The 21,667-nt window shown below is 37.3% G+C and overlaps 1 protein-coding gene across 1 annotated transcript; it reads right to left on the bottom strand.

The window, feature by feature from the left end:
- Positions 1–1,131: 1,131 nt before the first annotated feature.
- On the bottom strand, positions 1,132–6,970 carry LOC123875064 (senecionine N-oxygenase-like). The gene is made up of 6 exons (XM_045920720.1): positions 6,834–6,970; positions 5,002–5,134; positions 4,155–4,326; positions 3,055–3,330; positions 2,191–2,359; positions 1,132–1,273 (listed from the first exon to the last, which is right to left on the bottom strand). Exons 1-6 carry the CDS (start codon positions 6,848–6,850, stop codon positions 1,252–1,254), a joined length of 789 nt encoding a protein of 262 aa, XP_045776676.1. The 5' UTR covers positions 6,851–6,970; the 3' UTR covers positions 1,132–1,251.
- Positions 6,971–21,667: the final 14,697 nt, after the last annotated feature.

Raw genomic sequence — 21,667 nt, 5'->3', positions numbered from 1 at the left:
TGATGGCAATTCTATGAACCACCTATGCTAACAGAAATTAACCTTTTTTTCAACATTCACTATAAGGTTTTAAGATATAAGACACCACTTGCTTTTAAGGCATAGGAAAACATCGTGAGGATAACTCTTTTTAAAATTCAGATACAAGTTATCCCTTGAGTGCAATCTCATTGGTAAATGGGTATGACAGTTTTCATTAAACCAATTCCCTTTTGGTTTCTACACGGCATCGTACCAGAACGCTAAATCGATTGCCGTCACGGTAGGGTGGTAACTAGCCACGGTCGAAGCCTCCCACCAGACCAGACAAGAAATGTGGTGGACTATGGTCTAACTCTCCTTATTCCGAGAGGAGACCCGTGCTCAGTAATGGGTCGGCGATGGGTGAATGGCCGGCGATGGGTGTGAAAATATTTACGGGTAAGAACAACTTTCCTTTAATAAGAATTAGATATAACGTGTAAAGTCAACCTTGTCTTCTCGCGTCAGTATAACATTATCGTCGTCTAGAACAGTGTAAGTATAGTTCCTGAATGTATATAAGTCATAAAACGCGGTTTTCATGACCATTTTGTGCATTTTCATCGCATAACTTGGAACTCTTTCTATGCCGGATTCTTCTGTCAATGCCGCGTAGTAGTTACTCTGTGGAAATAACAGATTAAAACTTGGGTTTTTTTAGTGCAGTTTTTAGGGTTCCGTACCTCAAAAGGAAAAATGGAACCCTAATAGGATCACTTTGTTGTCTGTCTGTCTGTCTGTCCGTCCGTCCGTCGTGTCTGTCAAGAAAACCTATAGGGTACTTCCCGTTGACCTAGAATCATGAAAGACAGGTAGGTAGGTCTTATAGCACAAGTAAAGGAATAAATCCTTAAACCGTGAATTTGTGGTTACATTATTAAAAAAAAATTAAAATGTGTTTAAATTTTCAAAGTAAGATAACTATACCAAGTACCAGGTATCATATGAAAGAGATTTACCTGTACATTCTAAAACAGATTTTGATTTATTTTTATGCACAATAGTTTTTGATTTATCGTGCAAAATGTCGAAAAAAATATCTGAGTACGGAACCTTCGGTGCGCGAGTCCGACTCACACTTGGCCCGTTTTTGTAAATTATTAATTACCTCATCATCACCTAAGACGTGTAAGTCGGACATTGGTCGTCCTTTCGACTGGATAGTCTCAACTTGCATGCTCCAATCCTCCAACATTTTCTCCTTAGAAGGCAGTTTGAAGTCACCTTTAACTAACGCCGCAGCATATCTTGCCTGCGAACGATGGAGTAGATACCGTCAAATCTGTGTTAAATTAATTACCTCGGTCAGCATATCAACGAGGTATAACGCAGCCAGCGTTCTGGGCACCCTGCCTTGTTACAGTGATTTGGAGGACATTTTTGTATTGTAATTTTTATTTTTAACCCCCCAGCCAAAAAGAGGGGTGTTATAAGTTTGACGTGTGTATCTATGTATCTGTCTGTGCCATCGTAGCTCCTAAACTAATGAACCGATTTTAATTTAGTTTTTTTTTTTGTTTGAAAGGTGGCTTGATCGAGAGTGTTCTTAGTTATAATCCAAGAAAATTGGTTTAGCCGTTTGAAAGTTATCAGTTCTTTTCTAGTTACTGTAACCTTCACTTGTCGGGGGTTATAAATTTTTAATTTACACTTGTTAAGTAGTTACAGTATTTTGTGAATAGGTATATCTATTAATTGTTTAAAAGCGATTGTTAAAAACTGGTTATGTACTAGATGAAGCCCGCAACATTATCTGCGTGGATTTAGGTTTTAAAATACCACGGGAACTCTTTCGTTTTCCTCGCATCCGCTTCGATCCGTTGCTCCGTTGCGGCGTCATTGAAGGACAACCGAACAAACGAACTTACTTTTGCATTTATAATATGGTTATTTACTAATGAAGTCACAGAAAAAATATTGATGTAAAATTTTTCATCTGTAACACTGCTCATTGTAAGAGATTATTGTTCATTTTCGTAATCAATTTGTGTTGAAGGTACAGTCAAAGGCTAATGGTTGTTTAGCACCTTGATTATTATATTCGTGTGGCACGGCTATGCACATGCGTTAGGTGTGTATGGCGTGTTTATAGAAAAAGGTCATAAGTGCGACATGCAGGTTTTTGATGCAATAGATTCGCGGAATTGCTACTCGAATTCTGAGGCCTACCGTACCTGAGCATCCAAGGCTAGGAACAGACAGGCGCGTGAGATACACCCTAGGAACAGCATAGTGGGCTGGTTGATGTTCACTATACATTTGTGTAACGGCTTCACGCATTCTTGATTCCACTCTACGCCACAACTTTTATCCAGGAACGGGTAATAATATTGGTAGCCTAAGAGAAAACTCTATTAAAAGCTTATCTGGAAGTCGTTCCGATTGTCTAATCTGCTCTGATGCAGAACTAAAATCGTGCGGTTATTGAAATCAAATTGGAAATGCGTTGAAATACAAAGCCAAAATTTTCGGTTAAAGATGGTGGATTTTATAAATGTTAGAAATGTTAAGTAAAGGTGATAATAATAATGTGTAGGTACTTATTGTATTGATTAATTCGCCAGTAAGGAGAGAAGGGTAGAGATTGCGGTTTTTAACAAAATATACTAGTCACTTCATTAATTAATTATTATTATTTACTATTGATTACCTATAGGTAGGTGCTATATACTTTACTAGCTGACGCCCGCGACTTCGTCCGCGTGGATTTAGGTTTTTCGAAATCCCGTGGGAACTCATTGATTTTCCGGGATAAAAAGTAGCCTATGTGCTAATCCAGGATATTATCTATCTACATTCTGAATTTCAGCCAAATCCGTCCAGTGGTTTTTGCGTGAAGGAGTAACAAACATACACACACACACACACACACACACACACACACACATACAAACTTTCGCCTTTATAATATTAGTGTGATGTGATATAATATACTACAGATACAATTACAAGTTGATATAATTACAGTAAGACAAACGGCACCTACGACGGTCGCAAGCCAGTCAATGATGAAGAAAACCTGAAGTAACTCACCAGTACAATAAATAACATCGTCAATGTCTTCATAACTCCCATCCTCAAACACAACACCAGTGGCACTAAACTCCTTGATATCCGGTTTCCTTATATAATTTTCAGGGAAGACCGTCTTTAAGGGAGCTCGGAAGTGGTGGCTATGTACTAAAGTCTTGGCAACGTTTACTACATTGATGGCTATGTCCAAGCCTGAAGGACCGGCTCCAACTATGAGGACCCGCCGGTCTTTGTAGCGATCTCTCTCTTTGTAATCGTGACTGTGGATGATTGTACCTGAAATAGAATATTGTTTTTGCCTATATACATGATAACCACTACCCTGGTAAAAATCGAGAGGTCGGGGGTTCGATCCCGGGTATGCAGCTCTAATTTTTCGGCGTTTTAAGTATATATAAGCGTGCAGATTGTAGAAGTTACCCTAAATAGGTAGGTAGGTAAATTAGCACAATCTTCATTTTTCAATATTACTAGTGGTGTGCAGGTCATAGCGACATAAAAGAGGAACTAATGCCTACCCTGGTTGAGAACCCTATGCATGCTGGCTATAAGCAATTCAATATTACCTATTAATTAGTTGCTTTAACGGTTTACCGTTAAACATTAATTGATAGCCATGATATTATTATCTCTAAGCCCTTCAAAATCTGTTAAACGGATGGGTAGGTAGTGAAAACTAGTAGACAGACAGTCAGGCACCTTTCGCATGTATAATAGGTATTAGTTACAGTAAGACACGGCCTTGTTGGTCTAGTTGTTAGCATGTTCCACTGCTGATGACGAGTTCCCGGGTTCGATTCTCGGGTCAGGCCAAAAAATTGTTAGGCATTGGATTTTTCTGTTAAAAAAATCCTCTGTACCTACTAAGCCTAGAGTTAGAAAGTTGGCGGTGTTGCACCCCTGTGCGTGCGAAAGCACCCAAAGCCGTCGCTCGGTCCTGCGATGATCTCTCTCCGTTCGTGTCGTATTTCCGTCCCATCGGGCTATGAGAGTGAGGGAATAGAGAGTGCACCTGTGTTTGCGTACACACTTGTGCACTATAATACCTCGGAAGGACATTTTATTATTAATTATTATTAGATATTAGTATTGGCGATTACCAGTAAAGAGTTCTTCCTCAGGGATGTCAGGATAATTAGGTTTGTTGAAATGCCCCGTACCGATGAAAACGAAATCAAACTCTTCTTCGAATCTTTCGCCCGTAATTACGTTTTGGTATTTCACTTTCCACGCGTTTTGCTCTCGGGACACCAATATCACATTGTGTAGGAACTGGAATAAAAAGCTTAGATGTTTTTTACTTAGATAGATATTCTTTAGATGTTTTTACTTCGATACTATTGGAAGATATATCAAGAATGGCGTATTTTCAAAGTTTGCTTGGTATCAAGTTTGGAATTCTCTGATTACTTAACTCAGAACAGTTTTTAACTCTGACACAACTAATTTTTCTCGGCAGATAAATTGCTGGAGTTACCGTTAAAACAGTTTGTTCATAACTACCTATGTTTAAGCAGGTACCAACTTCAATTTATTAAGTAGAGTTAATCTTAGTAAAAAAAAAGCTAAAAAAAGCTGTGATAGCCTAGTGGTTAGAACGTCCGCCTCCTAATCGGAGGTCGGGGGTTCGATCCCGGGCACGCACCACTAACCTTTCAGTTATGTGCGTTTTAAGCAATTAAATATCACTTGCGTTAACGGTGAAGGAAAACATCGTGAGGAAACCTGCATGCCTGAGAGTTCTCCATGTTCTCAAAGGTGTGTGAAGTCTGCCAATCCGCATTGGGCCAGCGTGGCAGACTATGGCCTAAACCCTTCTCATTCTGAGAGGAGACCCGTACTCAGTAGTGGGGCGGAAAAGGGTTGATCATGAATCTTAGTAAAAAAAAAACAGTTTTCGTTTTCTCTCTGCTTGGTTAAATAAACGAGTATTTATATTTTACTTACCTTGATGTGTTTTTCTAAGTGCTTAACGTAACCTTGAATGTACTTGTAGACGGTTTCCCATGTCATGAACGAAGGCGCATCCTCTGGCAGTGGGAAATCTTTTAGTTCCATGGTAGGTTTAGGGAGATTTGTTCTAAATTTAAAATGAAAAAAGTCATAATTAAAAAAATAAAAACATGACTGCTTTACTAAAAACGAACTAAAAAGTGAAAAAAACATATTTAAAAATGTTCACAGTCTTTTCAAAAAAATTATAACCAGTTCATCGGGATGATGTTAAGTATTGCGATATGCCATACATCAAAATCTATTCAGGCATTTAGATGTTATGGTAGAATCACCGGTAACCTACCATATTGTACCTACCTACATTTTATTGAATAAATCATTAATTAATTAATTCATTCACTAGCTGTGCCCGCGACTTCGTTCGCGTGGAATAGTGACCGCGCTTTATATAGCCACGGACGCTCAGGCGCGAGGCGTGTAGTACGTTCTCGGTACGTTAAAAATGTTCGCCGTGATTCTTTAAATTGACATAACTTTTTTATTTATGAACCGATTGACATGAAATAAACACTAAATGCTAAGTGAAGCTTACTACAATATATTAGTGAAAACCGTATCTAAATCGAATAAGCCGTTTCTGAGATTAGCGTGCACAAACACACAGACAAACAGACAAACAGACAAACAGACAAACAGACAAAAAAAAATTAATTACAATTTCGGGTTCGGCATCGATATAATAACAACTCCTGCTACTTTTTTTTATATATTTCCATTGTACAGACACCACTTTTCTACAATTTTATTATATGTATAGATTCATTCAACCGGAAACAGGTAAAGAAACCTGAAAACATATTACACTCCTTTTTGGGCAGTATTCAGCTACGTTAGAAGCCGGGCCGGGTCGATAGTGGAGAATATTTTAATTATTGTTATATGAAGAAAATCAGTCAACACTGAAGAGGAAAGTACCAGAGCAAACAGATTTTATCATCAGAAAATATCAATTCTGTAACATAAGGACAGTAGACAATAATGTGGGCTCTTCTCAGACTTGGGCGCGTTTGGAACCCTCGTAGCTTTAGTTTTAAGTCACGTAATTAATTATCGCCACTATATCGTACAAATTTAACAATTTCGACCATCAAAAAGAGTACAATTGTACCAACTTTGAATAAATGATTTTGACTTTGACTTTGACTTATGATCTAATGCAGAACATACTAGATAAAGTAATCCTCAATAAGTATTATACCACTACGTGGAACATTTTTATCGCTGATGCCGCCTAATATAGTCTACATAATATCTTATGAACATCCATGAACATCTTACTCGATTAGATACGGTAGAAATTGATATCAAAATTCTACAAATTATTAGATATCTGGGTATACCCGGCATCTGGAGATGAAAGATGTGCCGATTTTAGAATAGTACCTACTTCCACTACTCTACATTATCAAACTATTATTATAAAGGCGAAAGTTTGTATGTGTGTTTGTGTGTGTATGTTTGTTACTCCTTCACGCAAAAACTACTGGACGGATTTGTCTGAAATTCAGAATGGGATAGATAATATCCTTGATTAGCACATAGGCTACTTTTTATTCCGGAAAACCAAAGAGTTCCCACGGGATTTCGAAAAATCTAAATCCGCGCGGACGAAGTCGCGGGCGTCAGCTAGTAGAAGAATAAAGTTGAAAACTAAAACCCAACTGCGACCGTCTTAATAAACGCTGATGATTGTGTACGTGTGCACTCACATACACATAGCCAAACGGTCTTCGTGAAATAGAATATCTGCAACATTTATTCACCTTAAACTTTTGTACATGCTGGTGTGAAGGGGCAGGCCGTTCTCGTCGGTGCCGACCCTGGGGTCATACCGCCACGTGCCGCCCACGTACCGCGTGGACTCCAGCAGCGTGAAGCTGATGCCTTCGTCCTGCAGGTACCGTGCTGAGGTCAGCCCTGCCACACCCGCGCCGATGATGCATACTCGGGGACTTGGTTTTTGTGTCTGAGGGTTAGTCGATGATAGTTCAGAATAGAATATATTTTTATTCAAATAAACTTTTACAAGTGAATTGAATCGTCAAAATAATTTACCACTGCTTCGGAATGCCGTTGCCACCGAAAAGAACCAGCAAGAAACTCGGCAGTTGCTCTTTACAATTGTTAAATATTTTTTGTTCAATTTCAATTCAGAGAAAATGAAACACTGTGCTTTGGAAAAAATCGAACGTAAACAGGACGTGCACAACAAAACTTAGGATCGCTTTAATGGTGAAGGAAAACATCGTGAGAAAACCTGCATGCCTGAGAGTTCTCCATAGTATTGTCAAAGGTGTGTGAAATCTACTAACCCGAACTGAGCCAGCGTGGCATACTATGGCCAAAACCATTCTCATTCTGAGAGGAGATCCGTGCTCTGTAGTGGGCCAACCATAGGTTGATCATGATAGGTGAAGATTTAGTCAAATAAATGCAAAACTGTTAATTTAATTTGTTTAAATTAGGTTAGTTTACATACTTACCATGATGAATAGTCCACAAAAAATAATAAAAATGGCCCTTACCATTATAATAAAATGAAAATAAATCTACACTTAAAATACTTAAAAAAAAACGACAACTGACGTTTAGGTTTAGGTTAGGTAGGATTTTAACTTAAATACCCATTAATAGGTATAACTAACAAAAAATTATTGAAGTATTATTCGACGCTCACATGTCACTGAGATGTGGTAAAATTTAAATGCGTTCTGAGATAATGCATTGAAAATTGATAAATATGTTATCTAACAGAGATTATCTCTAGTCATAGTAGTGATAACTCTGGCACAGTGCAGCGGTACGGTTTATAATCGAGATATTTCGAGTTCGATTCTCGATTGTTTCATTTTGAGGACTGACCCAGTCCCAGTAAGTCGCTTAGAAACCACTTACTATATAATTACTAGCTGATGCCCGCGACTTCGTTCGCGTGGTTGTAAGTTTTTTAAAATTCCCGTGGGAACTCTTTGATTTTCCGGGATAAAAAGTAGCCTATGTGCTAATCCAGGGTATAATCTATCTCCATTCTAAATTTCAGCCCAATCCGTCCAGTAGTTTTTGCGTGAAGGAGTAACAAACATACACACACACACACATACACACACACACACACATACAAACCTTCTCCTTTATAATATTAGTGTGAAGTGTGATACTCTGGCAATAACCAAGAAAAAATGTGAGATGGAAAGATTTATTCACTGTGATGCACCGAGAAGAGATGGTAACAAGTGTAAATTAAAAATTTATAACACCCCCGACAAGTGAAGGTTGTAACTAGAAAAGAGCTGTTAACTGTCAAACGGCTGAACCGATTTTCTTGAATTAGGTAGGTATAGCTAAGAACACTCTCGATCATGCCACCTTTCAAACAAAAAAACTAAATTAAAATTGGTTCATTAGTTTAGGAGCTACGATGGCACAGACAGATACACAGATACAGAGATACACACGTCAAACTTATAATAACACCCTCTTTTTGGGTCGGGGGTTAAAAATTAACCAAGTACCGTTTTGTATTCCTATCGTTTAAACACTAAATTAAATTAATGGCTTTGCCATGAAATGGGCAATGGCATAAATATATAGAACCCTGTCGTTTCAACTTTGTTCTAACTATGAACTTAGGAACTCTTATTTCTTACTAGCCGATGCCCGCGAGGATTTAGGTTTTTCGAAATCCCGTGGGAACTCTTTGATTTTCCGGGATAAAAAGTACCCTATGTGCTAATCCAGGATAATATCTACCTCCATCCCAAAAGTTCAGCCAAGTCCGTCCAGTAGTTTTTGCGTAAAGGAGTAACAAACATACACACACATACACCCATACACACAAACTTTCTCCTTTATAATATTATTGTGATAGTGTGGACTTCTTATATTATGTGCCTAAAATAGAATCCTAGTAATGTTTATGAGGCCTTCAAAACGCGTTAGATCTTGCATCATACTGGCGAGGGTGATAGAGGCTCAAATTAGATTCGCGAGGGGCCGTTCGCTTCCGACAACTGTATTATATTTTAAATTGACCATGAAAAAGAATTTGAGTGGAGGTTGCCCCTAAATATTTCAGACTATGCACTATTTTCAGATAAAACCGAAAGGTGAAAATATTTTTTTCTGAGTTTTGCCATCATTTTCTGCTTGATTGATTGAGTATTATTAGCAAGCTTGATAATAATTGGTTACTAGGTAGTAGGTATGTAAAATTAGAACACATAAAACAGATATTTTGCTTTTAAAATTCAATGTTTCAAGGTACGAACTAAATATGGGCGATATTTACCAGGAAGCTCAGTAAGAAATATAGCAATAGCAAAAATGTGTATTATTACAGTTGCCCAATTCAATTATCTAAAACGAGTATCTATGCATAATTTTTATTTACAAGAAAAGCCATGACATGTTTATCTAAATATTTTACTTACACACTATATAACGCCCAACCCTCGCGTAGATTAGCCAGACGAACTTAGAGGGTGTGCCGAATCACAGGCTATTCATACGCTAGATTCCTACTTGATTCATATTTTTAATCTCTCCAACCTCTCCATACGTCTACTCGTATCAATTAGATAAAAAATTGCACAAATCTAAATTTAGAGGGCGTTGATCTATTTTAGTAACCGACATAAATCAGCGGGTTGCAAAACTGAAGTGGAAAGCAAGGCGTATAGTTCGAAAAACTGAGAGACCTAGAAGGTCTTGCACTGGAAAGCTCAGAGTTGAAAGACTCCTCACTAGGTGATTAGACGACATCAAACGCCACTAGGTAGACAGATGCCATCAAACAAATCGCAGGGAGCCGCTGAATTCAGGCAGCGCAAGACCGAGGCGTGTCAATCCTACAAGAGACCATGTCCAACCATGCGTTGATAGATCAGTTAGGTAGTCACCTTTGCCTGTTGTATCCATAATAATATTATAAATGCGAAAGTGTGTCTGTCTGTTTGTCTGTCTGCTAGCTTTTAACGGACCAGCAGTTTAACCAGTTAGCTTACATCCCGGGGAAGGACATAGGCTTTATTTATATCACGGAAAATCAAAGAGTTCCCACGGGATTATTAAAGGTTTAACCGATTTATATGAAATTTGGTACAGAGGTAGCTTGCGTCCTGACATAGACAACTTTTTATCCCGGAAAATCAAAGAGTTCCTATGGAATTATTAAAAAAACCTATATCCACTCGGACGAAGTCGCGGGCATCATCTAATTTACATTTTAAACCTCAATACTGATTCTTCAAAGACATATTCAGCTTTTCGATATGAGAAATTCTTACACAAATTAATATACTACCCGACATCAGTAGGTATTCAGGCAAATATCAGTTTAATTAGTCGTTATTAACGCGGTATGTGTCCCTGACTCTGGCGGATGCTCGCTGTATTAAATTTTCCGTTAATTGATAAATACTTGACCATTGATGTGAGTAATCGAATGTTCATACAGTTCACACAGGGGTTTCCTGCTTCCCTGAAATGTATCTTATTCGTGAGTTGTAAGGTCTAGTATTGTGTGGATTTTCATTTTGCCAGTTTCGAAGACTCATATCGACAGGTCACCCTCACCACAGTTAGGTAGAGTGATTTGGAAAATAATTTCTATTGTCTTGACTATTAGCTAGAATAAAGTTAAAAGGTCAAGGTAGATAACAAAAAAGTGGAAAAATAGTTTTGAAAATTGAATTACAAGGGTTAAAGAGTAAATATCATCGAATACGGCTCTACGTACCTATATGTAACCCTTTCACGGCTCTACCCGAACTTGACGTTTAGCACAGTGATAATTTCTATCCTGGAGACGGCATTGGATACTTTTATCCAAGGAAAACAAAGGGTTCATGTTTGAAAACCATATCCACGCATAAAGGTAAGAAAGGAAATAAGTAACTGCTGAGTTTCTTATCGGCCCTTTACAATAGAATCTGTTTTTAATAGGTTTTCCAGACAGACGGCCTTGTTACAAGCGCTAATATTATAGACGCGAAAGTTTGTGTGTATGTATGTATGGATGTTTGTTACGCTTTCAGGCAAAAACTACTGGACGAGGCTGTGGAATTTATATCCTGGATTAACACTTGAGCTACTTTTTATCCCGGAAAATGAGGTCCCACGGAATTTTAAAAAACCTATACCCACGGGAACGAAATCGATCAGCTAGTACGTACTACAATAATATGATGTAATATTTGTAGTACCTATGTATATTTTAAATTTTCAAACCCAGTAGATTATATATAAAAATTCTGAAAATGTAAACAAGTTAGGTAACTTTACATGATAGAGTAAAACTTGTTTACTGAGTGCAACCCACAGGTGTAATCATTATTACCTCAAAGCAAATTCAAAGTGAACAATTTGAGACGGTCAAACGCGCTTTAAGACTAGGAAAGGAATATGAAGGTATAATAATACGGTCATTAAAATGATAACATTCAAGCGTACTGGCACAAAACTTTGGGCAAAACCGCACGGCTACGGTTACCTTTGTCATGCCTTTGTCTGAGAACGGTGGCTGCACTTCGGAAGTTGACCAGCTCTTGAAGTTATTCATGTGGAATCGATATTACTCGTATCTATGAACAAAGTTCCTACACCTAAAAATACAATATTTCCCTCAAAATTGTTAAAATTAAGCCTCAATAGTGTGATGGTACGGTGTGATCGTCTATACTAGTGGTTAAGATTAGGCATTATGAAGAGATAAATAAGAAATAAACTCAGCTGAATTATAGAAACACCTAGGTATTTAAAGTCATGAGTTATTTACAAGTAATTAATTGGTACAGTACGTTGGGTGAACACGTAGACTTCTCGACCAGCTAACAGGTTTACACGGATTGAATTATAAAAAATTAATGTAAAATTTCAACTCCTCAAAATAGATATAATGAGTGGAGAGATTTGCTAATTTAGAACGTCCTGTTAGTGTGGAAAATCAGTTGATACGTGTATTTGCCTTATTTAGGCCATCGGTTTGAGACCAACCGGCATTCCTCAAGCACGGGGGGAGCCCTACACTGAAATCTCAGTCTTTTAGCATTGTTATCGGGGCACAGCACTTGGACTCTCCTATTTCGCTGCGAAGCGTTTTCAATTTGCCTAGGTACGGAAACCTAGGTTCTTTTCAATGAGCTCTGGGCTCGCCCCAAAACCATGGTATTTTTGTATATTTATATATTTGTTTGATTGATTGTCAATAAATTGGCCAATTTATTAGTTCGGAGAGTCCAGCTGTATAAAGACATGACGTGTTTGCTTTGTGCCGGAATCTCGCTGCTGGTACGTCACCAATCAACCATGTACCATATAATATCAAGCAAAGGAATTACAAAGTACAGCAAAACTAGTATTTTTATCTATTCAAAAACTCGGTGATTCACAAATTCAGCTGGCGTCGGTTTTAACAGATAATGTTACCTAAAATGCTGTTTGGGAAAGATCGGTACACCATAAAAAAAAAGGTACCTACCTGCCTCGCCATCTGTCCTCCGGAGGCAGCGTGTATTCCATTGTCTCGTTCAGGGTATTTTAGTAGGTAGATGAAATTTAGCTGTTACTCGAAAGTATCCTCGACAAGGTCCCTTTAAGGTGTCTTTAGCCTGGGATTCGAACCCAGCCAACCCTATTATCTTTAGTAGTGGAGAGCATTCTTGGTATATTAGTACTAATCGTTTTGTGATAATAAAAGTATAAGGAAAAACCATCGTGAGAATTTCACATAATGGTATAAAATACCATATGATGAAGGTAAACTTGATCGAGAGTTCTCTATGAAGTCCGCGCTCAGTAGTGAGCCGGTGAAAGCTGTTCATGTTGATGAAGACGATGTTTATACCGCGGTAGCTAGTAGTTTATAGCACACCACCTTATTTTAGCTATTGAGTAATTTTTCTACCAAATCTATAATTGTAACGACAAGTGTCATTCCATCAGACTGCATTAGACTGCTAATTCAATTTTATTCCCTATTTAATGCTGAATAAGAGCTAGTATTATAAATAGGTGCACTGCTGAAAAAAAAACCTAACCTAATTTTTACTTAATAATAGGAATTGTGATTGGTAAATAGGTCATATGAGAAAATCTTAATATTGGAGCTCAAGTTAGTTCGATACATGGTTTCTTCGTATCTTTGGCTTTGTTAATATTACAATACGATAGTCTAGCCTCCAAACAAATTGAATCTCCATTATTAAATGTCTAGGAAAATGTATCTAAATATAGCAAATAAAAGATGATAGTTATACCCAAGTGCATTTATTTCTGGTAAATAATTGTTTATTTACTCATACAGTTGAGTATTTAGAAAAAAAGAAGAGAAACTGAATTTATTATTTAGACTGGGAATTAAGTAACTTTATTACATTAATTAATTCTCGGCCGAATATTTGCTTCCTAAGCCATACTAATTATTGAAAGGGAAAAGCAAATATTCAAACAAAAAAACCCTTTCGGCTTTATATAATATTATGTACACCATTTTATCTAAAATACACACATGCCCACATAATCAATAGAGATATTATCTATAATTCTTACTTCTATAATAAAGTAAATTTTAAGGACACACATTATGCGTAAATTATAATATATTCATTATTTATTCTAGATATATTTGAATCCTAGTTCCACAAAGAGAAATGTCCCATTTCTATAATTTTGGATGCAAATCTAATAGTTATACACAATATTGTAACACCTCCTAATATCCAAATAATAATATCATCTCTAATTTAGTTTGTAAAATAATTCTTTACTCAAGATTTTTGGAACTGATTTTCAAATAATCTAGGTTAAAATTAAATGTAAATTAGTACATCACCATATATCAGCTTCTGCTGGCCCGGATACACACTATTTTATTCTATTTATAATTTTTCTATTATTAACTATACAATTGCAATATACACTTAATATTCACTGTTAGGCTCTACTGCATGTTGAGCCAGACCTCAATCGAATGTTCCTCTCGGTCCCCCAGTGTAGACTTAAAACGTCCACACGGATATCTTTTGTTCACGCCCATGATCTGAAATGAAAAAAAAACCAGCGAAATTTCGGTTTCTGATTGGTTCACTCTTGCGCACAGAATTACCCTGGCTGATGGCTAATTGGCTGAAAATAAAATGTATTTCAAACATCCCTTAATGGGCCGTACCTTTTGCTTTCTCACGCTCTTGCCTTGCCTAGACCACTCGCATAACACGTGATTACAATTTTGTACACTTGTAGAGATTTCTAAGTTAAAATTTACGACTTTTATCTAATTTATGACCGACCCTAACGCAATTTAGCTTTAGAGCAATTTATTTTGCCCTTTTGTTTTTTATACTTCCTTTCCTACAATTACTCAGAATCTTAACTAATTTATTTCTTTTCGTGCGAGATTTTTGTTTTTAAGAGCAAGGCTTCAAATTTCCGACAGTCATAAAACCTTATGACGGATGGCAAGGCCATCTCACGCTCCCCCAAAATAGATTTTTAATACACGCAGCTCCTTTTGTCCCTGCAGCTGTGCTAGTCGTTTCAAAATATATTTTTCCCCTTATCTGTATTAGAATGCTAGTATCAAACCTCCTACGCCTATCTATTATACCCTCGGGCATGACCATAACTATTTAACTCAGGTATCTCTTTGTTTAGTGTACCCCAAACTACCTGTTTTCTGTCCCTTTTAATACTCTAGTTTTACCTATCCTTCTAGTTATCTACATAGTACCTAAACAAATGAATGGCATTGTAGTTACCCTTAACTTTACCAGTATGAACGTCTATTAATGTATATACATTATTATATGGAACTGCCCCTATTATGTACGGTCCTTCATATAAGCGCATGAATTTTTTTGTCAACTTTTTATCCGCATCTGACTTCGTAAAAGTCTTAAGTTTCACTAAATCTCCGATTTCGAATTGTATTAACTTATGATTTTTGTTATAATGTAATTGTCTACTTTCGGCCGCCTTATCTATGTTTTGTCGTGCCTGCTGTCGAATCTGTTCTAACGGTTCACCCTGTAAGTCTGTCCTCACCGATGAGTCAGTGTTGAAATCAGTCGATAGCAGAGTACGCTTTCCATATATAATCTCGTTTGGCGAATATCCCGTTGTAGTATGTATTACCTGATTATAACAATCTTCTATATCCGATAATAGATCTACCCATGAACGATGCGATTTGTCGCAATACGTCCTGAATAATCTACCTAACTCTTTATTAACCCTCTCTGTCGAATTTGGCCGCGGATTTCTAACAGATGTGTGCGTTAATTCGATACCTAGTTGGCGAATACCTAACTCGAAAACTTTTGAAGTAAAATTCGCGCCTCTGTCTGAGCATAATGTCTTAATTGTGACCTGCTTATGAAACTTTTTTACACAAGTTAAAGTAGCCTTCCCACTAGCCTGGCGTAGTGGGTATAGTCTGATTAACTTACTATAAGCATCTTGCATTACGAATATGTATTTAAAACCAAATCGTCCTGCCGGTAAAGGTCCAAAAATATCGCAAAAAACTCTCTCTCCTATTTCCTTCGCTATTACAGTTTTTATCGGCCCCGTGTGCGTTTCCAAAGCATGCTTTGACTTTTGACATGCCTCGCAAGCTCTTACAACACGACCTATTATACGAGACATATTTGGGAAATAATATTGACGTTTCATAAGAGCATAAACCTTGTATCGCCCGAAATGACCTACTTCTTCATGTATGCTAACTATCAAATCCCTTAGTATGTTCTCGGGAACATATAACCTTAAGATATCCCCTTTTATGTCTCTTCTATAAAGAATCCCTTCTTTAAGCACGTAGTACTTTGATTCAGAAGTGTCTGCTGTTTGCACGCGTCTAATTATCTCACTAGCAGTCTTGTCGCGACTTTGATAACTACCTATCTCTCTCCATCGCTCCCGCACTAATCGTCCTAATGATGTTTTAAATAGATTCATTTCAGGCCCCGTGACCTTGTTAGTTAATACATCGGTGGTCCCCTTTAAATGTCGAGACAATACGTCTGCTACAATGTTTAGTTTACCTTTCACATGTTCGACTGTGTAATTAAATCGCCCTATATAATGTACCCAACGTATCATCCTAGCGCTCAATAATTTGCACGTCTGCAAGAATATCAAGCTTTTATGATCAGTCCTAATGACTAAATTCGCTCCTCTCAAATATGTTTCAAACTTTGACAAACTGAAAATGATGGCCCATAGTTCTTGTTCAGTGACTGTCCATTTGCGTTCTGTCTCTGTCAATGCTTTACTACAGAACCCTAATATTTGTTCTTCACCAGCTTCATTCAATTGATAGACATAACCCGAAACCCCCAAATTACTGCTATCGGTTTGTAAATAATAAGTTCCCTTAGGATCTGGGTGTACAAGAAGTATAGTGTCTATAAACAATTTCTTGACCCTTTCAAAACAATCGTTAATTTCCTCTGTCCATGACCATTTCGTATTTTGTTTTAATAGGTCACACAGTGGTTTAACCTCTTCGCTATATTTTGAAATAAATCTTCTGAAATAATTTATTAATCCCAGAAATCCTCGTAATTGTTTTATAGTCCGAGGTATAGGGAAGTCTAATATGGCTTTAACCCGTTCAGGATCCATACGTACCCCGTTAGTATTTACTATGTGTCCTAACAACTTTACCTCTACACATAAGAACCGACACTTCTCTAACCTTCCAGTTAAACCTGCGGTTTCTAATTTATCTAACACTCGATCTAAATGTTCTAAGTGTAACTCTATGTCCCCCGTAGTGAATATGACTATGTCGTCTAAATAGTTTACGCAAAACTCTCGTACTCCTACTAGGATATAATCCATTGCTCTCGAAAACCCTGCTACAGAAGTCTTTAATCCTTGAGGTAAAACATTATAAGTATACGTCTTCCCCATGAACGAGAACCCAGTATACTTCCTAGAATCTTTATGCAAAGGTATTTGAAAATAGGCATTATTCAAATCAATTAAACTGATATAATTTACTCCATGAAAGGATTGTAAAATCTCAGATGTGAGTGGAGGCGCGCCCGCGTCACCTACCATTTTCTTATTCAACTCTCGTGCGTCCAATAAGAGTCTTATTGACCCATCTCGCTTCTTAGTGAAAGTGAGAGGACTACAGTAAGGAGTCGCTTCCTGTCTGATCACGCCTAGTTTTTCTAACTCTTCTAATTCGGTTTTTACCTGTTCTCTATACGCCAAAGGTACCGGATAACTGTGTTTTACAAAAGGTGTTTCGTCTAATAGCTCAATAACGTGTTCGTACTTGTTTGTCAAACCTAAACCTACCGTAAATACCTTACAGTGTTTGTTTAACACAGGTAGTAATAATTCCTTTTGTTCATTACTTAAGTTCGCGTCATCTAATTTTAATCCCTTAAATTTCTCATTATCTAAATTCATGTCTGATACACTTTGTTCCACTGGCCTAGAGTTTTGATTTAATATTAAATTAATCGTGGCTGCGTTCGTCTCTCCCCCTAACCTTTCGATTTTGCAATCCGAATTCAGCCTAACACAAGACCTAACGCCCATATGTTCAATAGTCAAAGTGTGTTCACCATTACAGTTCACTATTCCTTTTACCCGCTCTAACCAATCGTATCCTAGTATCAATGATCTAGGAAGACGTCGCATAACTAGTACAGGTGCTTCAACTAAAGTACTACCTAACTGAAACTCTATTAGCACTAACCGATTCGTGCTTTCACTTCGCGATCCAAACGCGCCTTGTATTTGAATTGCTGGAATAGCGATCTCTGGCAATGTCCCATGTTCTCTTAGAATAGAGTCGTACAATTCCCTAGTTATTCCACTAATCTGACTTCCCGTATCTATGAGTGCACTCATACTTCTTCCATACAATCTAACACATACTTCAGGTAACCTAGGTAAAGAATAATCAACACTCACATCGGTTTGTTCATCTAATTCATGATACATTGTGTACACATTCAAACCTCTCCTCATACAAGTTTCACAAGTCACGCCTAACTCATTACACTCTGTTACATTTTCAAACTGGTTTTCCAATAAGATTCCTATACTCCTAATTTCAAATTGACTACTATACTCGTTATAATCAACGCCGCCTCTTAATAACCGTTTAAGTCCCTTATCTCCGGTCCCCAAACTCTGTCCTGGCTTCCATCCACTATTAATTAAGATCCTATAGACTACACCTGTCCTTTCGTGATCTGAGGTCTTTCTGACGCCCGTGCCACACAAGAATAACTGATTTGACCTCGTTTGTGTTGGGCATTCTAGTTTTTTGATGATCCCTCCCCCACATTCTTAGACACAGTAAGATCCTCGCCCTCTTTCACGAACGTGATAGCCGGCCTAATTTGTTTAGATTCGGATACCGTAGGCCTGTTAAAGTTAACCCTAGAACCTAATCGACCACGATAGCCGCGTCCCCTCGTCGAATTTCCCCTAGCTCTCCAACTTCTTGTTGACATTGTTGCTACAATAGGTCGTCTCGATGATGACTCATTGTATCGTCTACCTCTGTAATTATTACTAACAGTACCTCTCGTAATTTGCCTAGGTTTTTCAACAATATTTTGCTCTATGTTTCGAAGAAATTTCGCTCCGTTCATGATGCTAACTTCCTCTGTTCTAGTAAACCATAATCGCTGTATATCTATAGCATAATGTCGCATAATAGAATTGACCAAATCTCTCTCACTAAACGCAATAGTTAATGACTGCATTGATTCTGCTTGCTCAGCAAAATGTTCGGACATCGACATTCCCGAATCGCTTGAATATACCGCATTAATCAATTTATATCTTATAGATTCCTGAATTTGTTCGGTCCAATAATTTCGTCTAAAATCAATCTCGAAGTCAGCGAACGTAGTCCAGCCCTTCGAATACAAGTCCATAACCTTCCGAGCATGCCCCGAGATGCAACCTAACGCTATATCTATTTCGCGATCTAATCCATTTACCGCCCTTATATATTTCTTTAATCGTTTAAGAAAAACGATGGGGTTAGTGAATGGTTTTCCGTCGAAATTTGGTTTAGTTACTGACGGCTGTACAACATATAAATTCCGGGTCTCAGATAATGTACTTGTGCTCGCGGTTTCAAGATTTGACCCCTGCCTATCAGATTTTTCATTTTCATTAATCCCGTTCGACTCGTGTGAAGAAATGCTCGCGATTTCATTTGAACCGGTATTTGAATTTAACTGTTGTAATTTTGCTTCGAATTCGGTGATTTTTTTCAAAATCAACTCTAATGTAGCATTCCCTAAGGTCGTTGTTTGCTCGCTCGATTCTACGGTACTAACATCGCTTTGCCCCGCACCTACTTGCTTTGTTCTACGTCCTTTTCTACCTGAAGACATCCTTTTTTTTTTTTTTCAATTTGACCCTATTTCTTTTACCTACTTTGGTACTATTTTAAATTTTATTTGAATAACTTTCATAAGTCGCGAAGCCGTATTTTTAATACTAATATAATACTGATACTAATTGCAATCACATGTTTGGGTCTGCTTTGATTATATGTATTCTCAGAGTTTGAAAAAAATTAAGTCTGAGAAATAAGCAAGGAATAATAGCTCGATCTCTGTAGTATCTTCTGAAAACCTGTAAATTTTACATTTATAAGACATACAGCTTATTTCTGCTCTCCTGCTCCCCCTATACATAAATAAATGTAAATGTACAACATATAAATATAAAACAACATGCAGTGTGTCCTTAAAACTTATAATTTATAAATAGTAATGTAAGTTTATAAATTTTTCTCTCTCAAATACCCAATCACAATTTCTACGTTGTGTTATTTTTATGTTAATGTAAATCTAGTCATATCGTTATTTCGAATACGTACATAGATCCCTGGTCACTCGGCATCAAATTTCTGTGATGGTACGGTGTGATCGTCTATACTAGTGGTTAAGATTAGGCATTATGAAGAGATAAATAAGAAATAAACTCAGCTGAATTATAGAAACACCTAGGTATTTAAAGTCATGAGTTATTTACAAGTAATTAATTGGTACAGTACGTTGGGTGAACACGTAGACTTCTCGACCAGCTAACAGGTTTACACGGATTGAATTATAAAAAATTAATGTAAAATTTCAACTCCTCAAAATAGATATAATGAGTGGAGAGATTTGCTAATTTAGAACGTCCTGTTAGTGTGGAAAATCAGTTGATACGTGTATTTGCCTTATTTAGGCCATCGGTTTGAGACCAACCGGCATTCCTCAAGCACGGGGGGAGCCCTACACTGAAATCTCAGTCTTTTAGCATTGTTATCGGGGCACAGCACTTGGACTCTCCTATTTCGCTGCGAAGCGTTTTCAATTTGCCTAGGTACGGAAACCTAGGTTCTTTTCAATGAGCTCTGGGCTCGCCCCAAAACCATGGTATTTTTGTATATTTATATATTTGTTTGATTGATTGTCAATAAATTGGCCAATTTATTAGTTCGGAGAGTCCAGCTGTATAAAGACATGACGTGTTTGCTTTGTGCCGGAATCTCGCTGCTGGTACGTCACCAATCAACCATGTACCATATAATATCAAGCAAAGGAATTACAAAGTACAGCAAAACTAGTATTTTTATCTATTCAAAAACTCGGTGATTCACAAATTCAGCTGGCGTCGGTTTTAACAGATAATGTTACCTAAAATGCTGTTTGGGAAAGATCGGTACACCATAAAAAAAAAGGTACCTACCTGCCTCGCCATCTGTCCTCCGGAGGCAGCGTGTATTCCATTGTCTCGTTCAGGGTATTTTAGTAGGTAGATGAAATTTAGCTGTTACTCGAAAGTATCCTCGACAAGGTCCCTTTAAGGTGTCTTTAGCCTGGGATTCGAACCCAGCCAACCCTATTATCTTTAGTAGTGGAGAGCATTCTTGGTATATTAGTACTAATCGTTTTGTGATAATAAAAGTATAAGGAAAAACCATCGTGAGAATTTCACATAATGGTATAAAATACCATATGATGAAGGTAAACTTGATCGAGAGTTCTCTATGAAGTCCGCGCTCAGTAGTGAGCCGGTGAAAGCTGTTCATGTTGATGAAGACGATGTTTATACCGCGGTAGCTAGTAGTTTATAGCACACCACCTTATTTTAGCTATTGAGTAATTTTTCTACCAAATCTATAATTGTAACGACAAGTGTCATTCCATCAGACTGCATTAGACTGCTAATTCAATTTTATTCCCTATTTAATGCTGAATAAGAGCTAGTATTATAAATAGGTGCACTGCTGAAAAAAAAACCTAACCTAATTTTTACTTAATAATAGGAATTGTGATTGGTAAATAGGTCATATGAGAAAATCTTAATATTGGAGCTCAAGTTAGTTCGATACATGGTTTCTTCGTATCTTTGGCTTTGTTAATATTACAATACGATAGTCTAGCCTCCAAACAAATTGAATCTCCATTATTAAATGTCTAGGAAAATGTATCTAAATATAGCAAATAAAAGATGATAGTTATACCCAAGTGCATTTATTTCTGGTAAATAATTGTTTATTTACTCATACAGTTGAGTATTTAGAAAAAAAGAAGAGAAACTGAATTTATTATTT

This window comes from Maniola jurtina, chromosome 19, assembly GCF_905333055.1.
Source record: "Maniola jurtina chromosome 19, ilManJurt1.1, whole genome shotgun sequence".
Lineage (NCBI taxonomy): Eukaryota > Metazoa > Arthropoda > Insecta > Lepidoptera > Nymphalidae > Maniola > Maniola jurtina.
Note: the sequence above shows the minus strand (reverse complement) of the source record. Positions and strands in the feature narration are given on the sequence as shown.

What these genes read in the sequence shown, in the direction of transcription:
- LOC123875064 (XM_045920720.1), bottom strand. An exon ending in ACTTAGAAAAACACATCAAG is followed by an intron (nt 4,327 to 5,001) that starts GTAAGTAAAATA and finishes TTTTTATTCCAG; the next exon opens with TTCCTACACAATGTGATATT. An exon ending in TGAGGAAGAACTCTTTACTG is followed by an intron (nt 3,331 to 4,154) that starts GTAATCGCCAAT and finishes ATTCTATTTCAG; the next exon opens with GTACAATCATCCACAGTCAC.